Here is a 13,773-nt window from a genome sequence, read left to right as displayed (position 1 = left end):
GATTTAGGAGAGATTTTTTTCCATGCCTTTCTCTTAGCTTCCAATGGCTGCCAGCGATCCTTGGGGTTCCTTGGCTTATAGCGGCTTCACTCCAGTCCTTGCCTGTGTTGTCACATGACCTTCTTTCTGTGTGTCTCTGTATATCTTCTTCTTTTTTTAAAAAATTCTTCATTCAAGATTTATTGAGCGCCTACTGCTAGGCACCGTGCTAGGCACAGATCTTTTTTTTAAGATTTTATTTATTTTATTTGAGAGAGAGAGAGAGCAGGGGAACGGGCTAAAGGAAAGGGAGAGAGAATCTCAAGTAGATTCATGCTGAGATGGGGCTCGATCCCACGAGATCATGACCTGAGCAAAACCAAGAGTCAGATGCTTAACTGACTGAACCACCCAAGTCCCCCTGTATGTCTTCTTATAAGGACATATTGGATTAGGGCTCACCAGTCATATTGGGTTAGGGCTCACGTTCATTGAGTAAGACTTCCTCTTAATTTCATTGTATCTGCAGAAACCCTATTTCCAAATAAGGTCACATCCACAGGTGCCAAGGGTTAGGACTTACAGGTGTATTTTTAGGGGACACAAATCCAACCCACAGCACTCACTGCCAACTAGAGTGAGACCACAGGGGCCCGCAGGCATGAGGCCCCGGGGCTCTTCACTGTGAAGCTGCGAGCGCGTCCCTCGACCTGGCCTGAAATGTCTCGATGGTTGTGTTTTCCAGGGTGCTCAGACTTACACCTCTTGGATATGTTGACCCCAACGGAGAGAAAGCGACAAGGATACATCCATGAGCTCATTGTCACAGAGGAGAACTATGTGAATGACCTGCAGCTGGTCACAGAGGTAAGGGCCACAGTGGGTGCTGGGGGGCACTGGCAGAGAGGGTGGGGAGGGGGTGCTCTGTGAAGGAGGACTCTCTCCTGATTCTCAGCCTGAGAAATTTTCTGACATGTGGGGGGCATCTGGATGGGAAATCACATAGGAGATTCATACCCAAGAGAAGGTGGTTGGACTCTCAACCGTGGCCCTCTGAGTCATCCCGATAGAGGGGCAGAGATCGCTCATGCCAAGGGGTGAATGAGTCCCTGAGGAGGTGTATGGAAGGAGACCTGTGGGCAGGGAATTGAGATTCTAGACTCTACTCAGAAGTAGGGGCTTAGCCACCAACTAGTTGATGCCATCAAGCTTGTCACATGGTCTCCTGGCTCTCAAGGTTGGCATTTGAAAACGGCAGCCAACCTGGCCAAGTTCTCATGGTACAATCTCCCCCTGAGGAAAATCTGCTGCAGAGAATGAAGATGTTTCTTCTCGGGTCCTGATGCACACCCCTAACTCCCTCCCCTGACCCGGATGACACCTCATTTTGTCTCTTCCCCCCGGGTAGCTGTTGAAAGGCCTGGGCCTCTTGGTCTAGAAGGAGGGGGAGACGCAGAGTTGGGAACCCCTGCTTTTCAGGAAGCCTTTTGCTCATACTCATGGGAAAATGCCATATTAGTGAACAGGGGTTTGTAGGGCTGGATGGGAGGGTCACTCAACAGTTTGAAAAGTGCTATAACAGTTTTGAAACTCCTGCCATCCCCCCCACCCCCACCACCTAACCGCTGTGCAACCATCTCCTTGGGCCCCAGGAAAGCCACCACCCAGCTGCCCTGTGTTGAATGAGTATAGGAGGTGGGATGGATTCCTGGTCCAGGAGGCCACCATTCCTGCATTAGGACATGTTAGTGAACACCCAAAAAAGGCGCCCCTTCCTCAGGACCCTTGACTGTCACTTAAATGCACAACCTAGGATGCCTAGGAAGAGAGTGTCACTGCCCTGAGACGTGGCACTTGTGTGCAGTGGGCTGGCATATGCCAGCTTCAACGTCGGCCTGAGACTGCGTGAAGAATAGGGCTCCCAGGGGACAGCCCGAGCCTGACCACGTTTATTTCAATGATAGGCTGTCCCCTGTCTAAAGACCCTTCAGAAGAGCAGCCCACCTCCGGTGGTAGACAATGACCTCCTTGGAGGCAGGGCCTCACCACCACGTGGGGCTGGGCCGAGAGCTGTGATGCACCCCGAGCCACCCAGCCACACAGAGCTTGGAGCCTGGGCAGGCTCGTTCCCTTCCCGGAGCCACAGCCAGTCCTTACCCGAGGCCCACCCAGCGCAGGCCGAGGGCCTAGCCGAGCTGCAGAAGCCTCCACCCAGGCTCTCTGTCGGCTGCTCCCTTAAGGATGCCCCAGGCTTGTCTGGGCAGCAGATCCTGCCACGTGCATCCTGAAGCCCCCACTCCCCTCCCCTGCTCCCCTCAGTGGGCAGATACGAGTGTGCATGACTCTGCACAGGCCTCTCACCTTTGTCCTGCTGGAGATAAGGCCCATCCTCTGGAGTTCAGCTGCCCCCCCTTTGTCGAACAGTGCACACCTGCTGGGGACCCCCCCAACCGCTCAGGCAGGCAGAGGAGGGGCCGTCTGCTGCAGAAGCTGCGGGAAGGCGGGGGGTCAGCTTCCGGGCCTCCCCCCAGCCCCCACAAGGGCGCAGACGCGTGTTGGAGTTGTAAAGCTAACTGTTTGCTTTCTGAACTGCTTCGTTTTCTGCACCTGTAGATCTTTCAGAAACCCCTGATGGAGTCTGAGCTGCTGACAGAAAAAGAGGGTGCTATGATTTTTGTTAACTGGAAGGAGCTGATTATGTGTAATATCAAACTATTGAAGTAAGCCTCTCCCCGCTAACCCCAGCCTCGCTTCGCCACCCCCCCACCCCCACCCCGGGCTCTCACACACTAGCACTTCCATGTGGGTGCGTCCGTGTGTCCCCCATGCATGCCGCCCGTGTGTCTCTCCCCGCCTCTTTCGCTCATTTCCACTCACAAGCACCATGGCTCCTTTGCACCCCTGATGCTTTCCAGAAACATCCACCCCCCCCACACACCCCCTAGTCTCACTGCAGAGAGTTGAATGCCAAGGTCCTGCTTGTACGGGGGGGTCTAGGGACTCTGGAGCGGGGCTGGGGGTGGCTCCTGACCGCGGATCTGCTCCTTCCTAGGGCCTGGGCAGCTCCCCACTCCCCTGCCCACAGACCCGGGGGTCCTGGGGCGAATGTTCTTGTGGGACCTTCTTGGCTCCTGCAGGGGGAAAAACAATAGGAACATTTGCTGCCCATCAATTTCCTCAGATCCACGCCCCGAGAAGATATATATTTAAGATTTTATTTATTTATTCATGAGAGACACAGAGAGAGGCAGAGACACAGGCAGAGGGAGAAGCAGGCTCCATGCAGGGAGCCCGATGTGGGACTTGATCCCAGGGCCCCGGGATCACGACCTGAGCTGAAGGCAGAGGCTCAACCACTGAGCCACCCAGGCGTCCCTGGAGCTGCTTATATTTTATTCCCATTTCAGTTTCCAGAGGCAAAGTGTAGGGCCAGGGAGGAAGCTCTGGGTCTGGAGTCAGCAGACCAGCTCCCTGTCCTTCCTTTCTGAGCCTCTGGGTCCCCAGCTGTGAGGCCAGGGGAGGGAATTATGTCATCACGAGGGTCCCTTCCAGTTCTACAAAGAATCCCCCACATCGGGGCCCAGGGGGCCATGGTTTGGAACATCCCTGGCTAAGAACACAGAGTAGGCCCAGGTCTGCATGGATACAGCCAGCCTGGGAGGACCGTCCTCCGCTGGGCCCAGGGGTGGAGAGCAGCCCCGGGAGCTGGCATCCCTTCCTGATCAAGACATTCACGGAACAAGCAAGTGGCCATTTCCTACATGTGACCCCTTGTTCTTATAAATCCTGGTCCCCACTTTCCTGAGTGTGTGTTTGGGGGCGGTTGAGGGATGGAGAGAGAGCTGGATGTGAAGCAAAACTATGACACCTGCTTTTCTCTGTGCTCTGGAGAACTAATATTCAGAGGGGACCCCAAGGGGTGCTTGGAGAAAGTGTTTCCATCCTCCTCCTCCAGAACGATGCTGCAGAAGCTTCCGGGTCAGGCGCTTGGGCTCACACCTTGCTCTGGCCCTACTGGCTGTGTCTCCGGGCAAGTCACTTAGGCTCTTTAGGCCTCGGTGTCCTCATGTGTGAAATGGGGATGATAAGTGTACCTCCTGCATAGGGTGGTTATTAGGGGGTCATTAGATGACAGGTGCCTGGCCTTGGAGAGAGGCCGCCCTATCCCCTGGGGCCGGGAGCTGGTTAGCCCCTGACCCTAACACGCGCTCAGCCTAAAGGGCTGGAGACAAGTTGTTCCAAAAGAGACACAGAAGTTTTCTGTTGAAAATATACCTACAAGTTAATCCCCCCACCTTGGGCAGCCGTCAGTGGGGGGTGGGCAGGTGGGAGATGTGTCTGATGTGCCCAGGTGCCCCCGCCACCCACCCATCGGGGCAGGCCCGACTGAAAGTGCTGCTGGCATCGCCCCCCGTACCTTTCCGTGGTCCCCCCACTTCACCCTCCTTCTTGTCCTGTCAGGGAAGCAGAAGCCCCTTCCCGGAGCCCTGTCCTGGCCAGGCCCGCATGCTCCTTCCTCCCGTTGGTGCCGATGTGCTCCAGGGCCCTGTTTCCGCTGGGGGAGCCGGGCTGGGAGAGGGCCAATGCCTCATGGCACACACCAGGCAAGCCGGGCCCAGGCTGCTCTGTGGTTGACCTGCGGACGTCCCAGCCAGGGCTGCCCACCCTCCCCCGGAAAAGAATGTGGAACCAGGAGGCAAATGCCCTAAGGTTTTAATTTTTATTTTATTTTTAAGATTTTATTTATTTATTCGTGAGAGACACACAGAGAGAGGCAGAGACACAGGCAGAGGGAGAAGCAGGCTCCATGCAGGAAACCCAATGTGGGACTCGATCCCAGGACCCCGGGATCATGACCTGAGCCAAAGGCAGATGCCCAACCACTGAGCAACCCAGGCGTCCCTGTCCTAAGTTTTTGTCTGGGCTCCAGCATCTTCTAACTTGTTCTGGGCAGTTTTCCGTGGACCCCTTGTTTTGGGGCCTGTAAAAGCGCAGTCATGGTGCTCGCCCTGTGGGGCATGCGGGGGTATTCTGAGAAGCGAGGCGGTCGGCCGTACTACTGGCCCGCTGTCAATCATGTCCATGTACCCCGACCGCACCCTCTCCCCTCACGGTGTCCCTGAGCTCTGTCCCCTTCCTCTGTCCTCATCAGTTTGGGTGAATTTTCTAATGGTTTCCTATTCTAGAAAAAATATTTAATAGGAGCCTCCTGGGGGCCTGATTTCTTTTGCTTCTCTTCAATATGTTAAAATTTTAATTTATTTTTTAGTTAAAAAAATTTTAGACATACAGAAAAATGAAAAGAATTATGGGGCGAGCGCCCATATTGTAGATTGTACCAGGAACATTTTGGTACGTTCCTTCATTGCATCGCCTTAATTTCCTCATGCAAAGGAATGACCCCAATGATGGGGAGATTTTAGGGCTCCTTGCAGGCTGGCAGAGGAAGGCGTGTTTGGATAGAGAGTATGAGGCAGCCCTCCCTGCACGGTCACTAGTGAGCAGCTGCATATCTGGCCCTCCTGACCCAAGAGCCAGCGACTCTTTGTGCTTGGTGGGAGTGGGGAGGACATGGGACTTAGGGAACAGATAAAGAAGAAGTAAATAAATGAAAATAAAGGGGTGCTAACTGGGGCCTAGGGACTTCCTACTAATGAGGCCTCTGGTTGGCAGTTAGAACGGATGATTCGCTCTCTTACTGGTGAGCTGTGAAATTTGCTTTTAAGAAGCAGAGGAGGGAAGAAGGATCTTTTCACAGTAAGAGCAGGTGCCTTGGCCCAGCTGTCAGGAGTGATAGCAGAGGGGATGCAGACGTGACGTAGGGCCATGCAAACCCAGGTCCTGGGAGCTGTTTGCCTCTAATCAATCTCCTTTCCTGCCTCCTTGCTTGGAGAAAAATGAAGGACCATCTAAAAAAAAAAGTGACCTTTTTAACTTAATTAAGATAGACATAATTTTATTTATGTATTTTTTAATTAATTAATTTATTTTTAAATATTTCTTTTCCAGTTTTGATTTCCTTATGGAAACACGTATTTCAACAGTTTTCTTTTTTCAAAGATTTTTATTGATTTATTCTTGAGAGACAGAGAGAGAGAGGCAGAGACACAGGCAAAGGGAGGAGCAGACTTCATGCAGGGAACCTGACGTGGGACTTGATCCCGGGACTCCAGGATCGCGCCCTGGGCCAAAGGCCGGCACTAAACCGCTGAGCCACCAGGGCTGCCCTATGTATTTTTTTAAATGATTTTCTTTATTTAAGAGAGAGAGAGAGAGAGAGGGAGAAGCAGGTTCCCTGCTGAGCTGGGAGCCCCACACGGGGCTCGATCCCAGGACCCCAAGATCATGACCTGAGCCAAAGGCAGATGCTTAACAGACTGAACCACACAGGTGCCCCCAGACATACTTTTATTTTAAGCAGAAATCAAATACAAGGAGTAACCTAGCTCGAGGATAGAGACAGGGTGGAGGGAACTTTGGGCTGGGGGGGTGGGAGGCTGAGGTGGGGCACGGAGATGCCAGGAGTGGTGGCAGGGAGAGGAGCCGCGGGCAAGGGGGCGACAGAGAGAAGTCGAGGTGGCAGGAGCACCTGGGGGGGAGCACAGGGTCTGGGCGCTGTGCCCGTTGCCCCAGGCTCGCTGCTTACAGACCGCGAGCCCCGGCCTCACAGCACCTGGGTTCGAGCACAGCTTGGGCCAGTATCAGTCGCGGGAGTTTGGTCAAGTCACTGGGCTTCCACCAACAGCCAGTGGGGAGAATAAGCAATGGACGTACAAGAGGGTTTGACCCATAGGATGCATAGGACGTCAGGCCAACGCTTGCTCGGTGGACTTCAGAGGGTCAGGAGCACTCATGCACCCAGCAAACAACCGAGCACTCTTTGAAATGCTCATTAGCTGATTGATTACCCTGGCCTTCAAGGCCTTGACCCAGGATGTTAGATGAGGTGATGACCCAGGTTACCAATGAGTGGAGCTGTGGCGACTGAGTCACATGAGCCCCGAGCCCGGTGACACCCTCTTTTCTTCCTTCCTTCCTTCCTTCCTTCCTTCCTTCCTTCCTTCCTTCCTTCCTTCCCTTCTTTCCTTCCTTTCTTTTCTTTTTTTTTTAAGATTCTATTTATTCATGAGAGACACGCAGAGAGAGGCAGAGACATAGGCAGAGGGAGAAGCAGACTCCCTGCGGGGAGCCCAATGTGGGACTGGATCCCAAGATCCTGGGATCATGAACTGAGCTAAAGGCAGATGCTCAACCACTGAGCCACCCAGGTGTCACTGACACCCTCCTTTCAAATCCATTGAGGCCCAGTCCTTGAAAGTCCTGCCTGTGCAGTAGAACATCCCAGGAGGAGACCGGCAACAGAACCTAACAGGTGCCTGGTCCATAGTAGGAGCCTGACTGTAGACCTGTCTCCTGGTTGGACAAGTTGAGTCTGTCCAGGACAAGTTCCTCCAGAACCCAGGCACTGGTTTAGCCTCTTCAACACAATGGCCATGTGTTGCCCTTTCTTCTTCTCCTTGTCTCCTCCATGATTTTTTAAAAGCAAAAGAGTCGGGGTGGGGGGAGGTTTGAGGGTACTTCCATTCCCTTAGAGAAAGACTATTTTGTTCCTCTTCATACAAAAATGATGGAACGATGGAATTTCTTCCTGTTTCCATCCATAGCAAGTTTATATCATGGTTACGTAGGGCTCCAGTTCCCCAGAATTGGGGGTGGCATCACCCTTGAGCAAATTTCTACATGTTGGGGGATATTCCATCCCGACCCCCTCAGTGAGCAGTGGCCATTCAGCCCCTCACACAGCAAGCAGCCAGTGCTGACCAGAGCCTCTCCCTACAAGGGCATCTGCCTGAGATGGAATTTCTTATTGCTCAGACCGCGTAACTTACTGTCCCCTAAAATTTCTCTCCTTGACTGGTTTGCCCAGTCCAAGGATTTTTCCTTTAGCCAAAAAATGGAGGAGGAAGAAAGTAAAGTGGTCTGAAGTTTTGAAAGGCTAATGCTAGTATTGCAAAGCTTCCTTGGAATTCTCATAGAGCCCTATTCTTCCCTCGGGGCTTCTCCAACATGGCCAGGAAGGCGGTCAAAGGAATTTATAATAACAACCTCCCAACCTTATGTTAAAATCATATGCCATTCTGCTGTGTCTGCCCATCCGTCCATCCATCTGTCTGTCCATCCATTCATCCATCCATCCATCCATCCCTCCCTCCCTTCTTCCCTCCCTCCCTGGGGGAGGCAGAGCACAGTCATGGCCTCCCAGGTTGTGGCCCTGCCCTCGTAGCACATGGCTGTCATTGCTGGGTAGAAGCTCAGTGACGTGCCCTTCTAGGGGCTGATGTCAGGAGGTCACACACTGGAGCTGGAAGCGGGGGAGCACAGTCCTGGCTCTCACGGCCCGGAACGCTCAGACTGCAGCCGGATCCCAAAACAAATGCTTCCCAGTCCCTTCAGCCTCTTAACACTTCCAGGATATGAATCGTTTGGGTTCATTGGCCCATTATCCTATAAACAGGCTTCTCTCCTTGGAAGTCTGTAATCCCGGCACCTTCAAATTAGCCACAGCGATGAAGCTGTGCTCGGCACAGAGAGTTCAGACAATCATTTATACCTGGCTTTGGTGAACAACATGGGATTATTTTTCTGTGGCAGTTGATTTACCATCTTGATTATGTTCTGTTTAGTCTGAAAATGAGCCTCCGTGTCCCTTGGCCACAGTAGCCTCCCACAGGTGGCACTGGCCCAGAGCAGACTCAGCACCGGGGCCACACTAGCCTGGGACTTCCGCCACAAATAATCCATAAAATGAGACATCAACACAGAGATCCTGTCTGGGTTATGCAAGAAATGAGTCCCTATTTCTCCATGAGGAAAAAAAAAAAAAATTAAATAAATAAATAAATAAATAAATAAATAAATAAATAAATTTCTCATGCTGACTTGTTCGGCAAAGATTTCTTTGAAAAGTTTTTATATATAAAAATATTTAATATATAAATAAATATATATATATATTTCTCATGCTGATTTGTTCAGCAAAGATTTCTTTGAAAAGTTTTTATATATAAAAATATTATAAATAAATAAATAAATAAATAAATAAATAAATAAATATTTCTCATGCTGACTTGTTCGGCAAAGATTTCTTTGAAAAGTTTTTATTCCCAAGAACCAGCAAACAGCCATCCTACCAAAGAAAAATACCCGGGTGGCATCTCCCTGTAGCACTAGACCGGTTCCTTCTGTCCCTGTGTCCCCGTAGCCCCCTTAGCGCCCCGGGTGTGCGCCCCGCGGTGTGCCCCCGAGCCACCTCGAAGTGTGCCGGCCGCTCACTAGCCGTGTTCCCGTGCAGAGCGCTGAGGGTCCGCAAGAAGATGTCAGGGGAGAAGATGCCCGTGAAGATGATCGGCGACATCCTGACGGCCCAGCTGCCGCACATGCAGCCTTACATCCGCTTCTGCAGCTGTCAGCTCAACGGGGCTGCCCTCATCCAGCAGAAGACCGACGAGGCCCCGGACTTCAAGGAGTTTGTCAAAGTAAGGAGCCTCCCCCCCCCACCCCCGAGTGGCTGACTTGGGGCAGCTGGGTGTGCAAGGGGCGAATTCAAGCCTGCAAGCCTATTCCTGCTAAGGACGGCCCCCAGGCCTGGGGCTTGGCTGAGGACCAGGGCCCCCACAGTGGCCCAGTGGCCGGCAGGCGTGGCTGTGAGCAGAGGCTTGGAGAGGACAGGCCGGCCCTGCACCTGCAAGCGCTGGTCCGCGGTCCGGGTGGTCCCGGTGCTACTTTTTTTTTTTTTTTTTTTACAGGAAGCAGGATTTATTGATGGGCATGAGTAGGGTTCGGGTGGTGCAAGGTTCTCATGAGTGCAGAGCCCTCCATTTGTCCAAGGGGCCACGATTAGGGATGTATGTGACCCCACAGCCATCTGGGATGAGCCGCTTTTCGGCCACCATATCTTCAAATTCGTCCGCATTAAACTTAGTAAAGCCCCACTTCTTGGAGATGTGGATCTTCTGGTGGCCAGGGAACTTGAACTTGGCCCTGCGTAGGGCCTCAATCACATGCTCCTTGTTCTGCAGCTTGGTACGGATGGACATGATGACTTGGCCAATGTGGACCCTGGCTACTGTGCCCAGGGGCTTCCCAAAGGCACCTCGCATAACTGTCTGCAGCCTAGATTGGAGACAGCTTGATGTTAGACCTCGAAGTGGACCACAAAGGGCTGTCTCCAAGGTCCCTTAGGGCAACCCATACAATCAACAGGCTGCATACACTACCAAGGAGGCTACTGTTTGCAGCATGTTTCTCCCCAGGGAGAAAGAGCACAGTTGGCTTAATTGGCTGCAGACGTGGTGCTACCTGGATGCAGGTTTAAATCATCCTTCTCATTTGTCGGCCCGGTGGGGCTGGTGCATCTCAGGTTCCCCCTTCCGTTTGGTCTGAGCACCTCCCCACGCCCTGTTCTTTGCTGCAGAGGGAATGGCCAGGAATCCCAATGGATCCTTTGTCCATTTCCCAGTTGGTTCTGTGGTTGGCTTCAGGCTCTGAGAAGTGTTTGGGGCTGAGGGTGGGATGCCAGGACCTCTGCCCCGGGGGCAATGGGGGTCTTGAGAGCTGTGTGTCCCCACAAGGGACATCTGGGGAGGTGGGCCCCATGCTGCTGGAGGCCCCAGGCCCTGGGACTTGGCCTTGGCCAGGGTGGGTCCCTGCTGGCCCCACTGGCCCACTCTACAGCCCCCAAATCTCCCAGAGAAAAAGACCACAGGAAAAGCATCAAATAACTGCTGCTGAGCCTCAGTCATATTTTGGTGAATAGACCAATCATACTAACAGCAGGCTTCTCTTTGTACCTCGTGCATTTGGGGGCAGGCCATTCCCTCCTCCTCCATAATCCCGTGAATTATGGGAATCCACGGGAATCCCAGTGGAATTCCCATAATCAGTGGTATCATAATCAGTGGAATCACCACTGTGAGGTACAAGGGTGGTCTCTCCTTGACCGAAGCATCCCACAGGCCTGTTCTCTCTTTCTCACCTGGTGTTTCTCAACATGAAAGCGTTGATTCGCTATCCAATTAATAGGGGGCGTTCTAATGTCATTTGAAGGGGAGAGATACGGTAAGAAGCAGGCCCAGGGTGATCCAGAGACTGGAGAGCAGATGGTGAGCCACCTGGCTTTTCAGCCAACGGCCAGTCCTCCCCCGGCACAGGGCAGGCTGAGTTCATCACTGGTTGCACTTGAACTTGAGGGAGATGCTGACACTATCCAGGGCAGGGGGCTTGTTTTCTCTCCCTCATCACCTCTCCTCACCTCACCCCTGCGGGGGTCTGACACACCTTTGCCAGGTTTGAGGTGTTCCTGGAATGATGATGTCCAGGCAGGAGTAGGTTCAGGCGCTGACACTTACTTCTCAGGACCTGGGGCCCAGGTCAGGGCAGCTGCCCGATTCTAAGGCGTTCAACTTGAGGACTGAGTCACCACGTAATCCCTGTGATTTACGGATGGGATCATCTTTGTCGAGTTGACAAAAGGGACAGGCCATATAAGCCGGGGACAAGCTGCAGGCCTTGAGATTGTAGTCCTCCCCCGCCTCATGTCTCAACTCCACTGTCCCCGCCTGCCCGGGGCTCCCATGGGTGTGTGCAGGCTCCATCTGCACCAGGCAATGAGATTTAGCCCTTCTGGCATCTCTGGGACTGAAGGGACATTTCTATTCTAACTCTATGGTCTTGTGTCTCGTTCCTGGGACTGTTAAAAAGGTCTGACAGTAACAAGAAGAAATGCTCTCTGGAAAGACAGACTCTCGCCTCTGTAAGGGGGGGACCATGTGTCCCAGGGAGCGTGTACTGAATCTGCAGAGCAAAGGTTAACCCCGGCGGCTGAGTCACATCTATGGGCTCCGACCTCCATCTGGGGCTAGAATAGTGAGTCAGGCTCTTCCAACTCCAGGCCCCTCTATTCTCGTTCTTGTCCAGATAAATCAGACAATGTGATGGGTGGGGAGTTGATGTCACTGACCAGATTTTTCATATTTCTTAAGTACATTAAAAAAAAAATCTCTCATTTCAGAGGCTGGCAATGGACCCTCGATGTAAAGGGATGCCACTCTCTAGTTTTATCCTGAAGCCTATGCAACGCGTAACGAGATACCCACTGATCATTAAAAATGTAAGTACCCGTCTTGCCTTTTCAAGCAGAGAAATGCTTTCTCAGCATTTCAGGGACCTGGGGTCATGGGCAAGTTCTCCAGCCAACGCACCTGGTATCTGTTGCCTAGAATCATACACCAAGGGGATGTTGGAAGCATCTGCCCAGTAACTCAGAAAGAAAAACTGTTTATGGTGAAAAGAGCTGATAATATACAGTCTTAAGCTCTGAGACCCAGTGTTTTTCACCTCATAAGTTGGAAAAGGAAATCTTCGTTCTTTGGTTCTTTTCCTAATAGAGGTATAATGCCCTCGTGCCTTGATTTTCCCAGGAAGAAGCAGAAAGAAATGTCATCCCTACTACCCATCTTCAGAAAGCCATTGTGAAGCCAATACCAAAAGAAAAAAAAAAAGGATTTCAGTGTTTCTCTCTGTAATATGAGTGAGCAGACTCAGACATACTCTGAACCTGTGATTATATAACCACAGGGGGGCATACCTCCTGGAGAGAGGTTTTAGATCTGGTTCTCCAACCCCCCCCTTTTTAAAAAGATTTTATTTATTTATTCATGAGAAACACAAAGAGAGGCAGAGACACAGGCAGAGAGAGAAGCAGGATTAGATCTTGGGACCCCGGGATCATTCCCTGAGCCAAAGGCAGATACTCAACCACTGAGCCACTCAGGCGCCCCTCAGGTTCCCTTTAATGGAGACTTTAGAAATCCATATCTGGGTACTGGGGTGCTCATTGCTGTTGGAGTGTTACTGCCTTTTGGGTCCCTCAGTGGCAGAGTCAGGAATATATGTATATATGTATGTTATATTCATACACACATACTTTTATTTAAGTGTACACACATACATTTATATTTATTTCTAGATCAATTCATGTAGATAATAATGCATATTAAAACCCATGAGTTCATACTGATACCTCTTATTCTTTTTTTATTTTTTAAAGATTTTATTTATTTATCTGAGAGAGAGAGAGAGAGGGAGAGAGAGAGAGAGAGAAAGAGCACAAGGAGAGGGAGTGGCAGGCAGAGAGAGAGGGAGAAGCAGATTCCCCACTGAGCAGGGACCCTGCTGTGGGGCTGGATCCCAGGACTCTGAGATCATGACCTGAGCCGATGGCAGACGCTTAACTGGCTGAGCCACTGAGGTGCTCCTCTTTTTTTCTTTTAAAAGATTTTATTTATTTATTTGACAGAGAGAGAGAGAGAGAGAGAGAGAGAGAACAAGCAGAGGAAGTGGCAGGGAGAGGGAGAGGGAGAAGCAGGCTCCCTGCTGAGTAGGGAGCCCAATGTGGGACTCGATCATGACCTGGGATCATGACCTGAACCGAAGGCAAATGCTTAACCTTCTGAGCCACCCAGGTGCCCCAGGAAGAGAATACTAAAAGGTGGCCAGTTATAAGATACATATGAAAACCACAAAAGTACTAAGATGAAATACTGTTTATGATGCTAAGGTGGAGAAATTCTTAGCGTGGCGCTAAGGACAGAAATTTAAAAGATTTAGGGTTGTAGCAAATGTAAAAAATATTTTATTCTGGAAACAACCTAGATACTAGATAAAGCAAATAAATTACGGTAGATCTGTACTCTGAAAATATTTTTAAAAATACAGAGACTTCTATGTATGTAA

At 51.3% G+C, this 13,773-nt stretch overlaps 2 protein-coding genes and 1 pseudogene across 2 annotated transcripts in view; 1 reads left to right on the top strand and 2 right to left on the bottom strand.

Annotated features, from left to right (window-relative positions):
* ITSN1 (intersectin 1) overlaps positions 1 to 13,773 on the top strand; it is a 223,180-nt gene that overhangs the window by 188,568 nt on the left and 20,839 nt on the right. Inside the window, exons 29-32 of the mRNA XM_041735053.1 lie at positions 725 to 846; positions 2,593 to 2,699; positions 9,332 to 9,515; positions 12,050 to 12,148. Of these exons, the coding sequence (XP_041590987.1) occupies positions 725 to 846; positions 2,593 to 2,699; positions 9,332 to 9,515; positions 12,050 to 12,148 (512 nt within the window). The remainder of the gene's footprint in view (positions 1 to 724; positions 847 to 2,592; positions 2,700 to 9,331; positions 9,516 to 12,049; positions 12,149 to 13,773) is intronic.
* On the bottom strand, positions 9,807 to 11,633 carry LOC121479206 (60S ribosomal protein L10-like). The gene is made up of 2 exons (XM_041734673.1): positions 11,398 to 11,633; positions 9,807 to 10,152 (listed from the first exon to the last, which is right to left on the bottom strand). The coding sequence occupies exons 1-2, from the start codon at positions 11,631 to 11,633 to the stop codon at positions 9,837 to 9,839; spliced, it is 552 nt and encodes a 183-aa protein (XP_041590607.1). The 3' UTR covers positions 9,807 to 9,836.
* On the bottom strand, positions 10,200 to 10,326 carry LOC121479622 (annotated as a pseudogene).

Source organism: Vulpes lagopus, chromosome 20, assembly GCF_018345385.1.
Source record: "Vulpes lagopus strain Blue_001 chromosome 20, ASM1834538v1, whole genome shotgun sequence".
NCBI lineage: Eukaryota > Metazoa > Chordata > Mammalia > Carnivora > Canidae > Vulpes > Vulpes lagopus.
Note: the sequence above shows the minus strand (reverse complement) of the source record. Positions and strands in the feature narration are given on the sequence as shown.

What these genes read in the sequence shown, in the direction of transcription:
- LOC121479206 (XM_041734673.1), bottom strand. Translation starts at nt 11,633, where the DNA reads ATGGAGCCTGCACACACCCATGGGAGCCCCGGGCAGGCGGGGACAGTG. An exon ending in TGCCCTGACCTGGGCCCCAG is followed by an intron (nt 10,153 to 11,397) that starts GTCCTGAGAAGT and finishes TCTCCAATCTAG; the next exon opens with GCTGCAGACAGTTATGCGAG.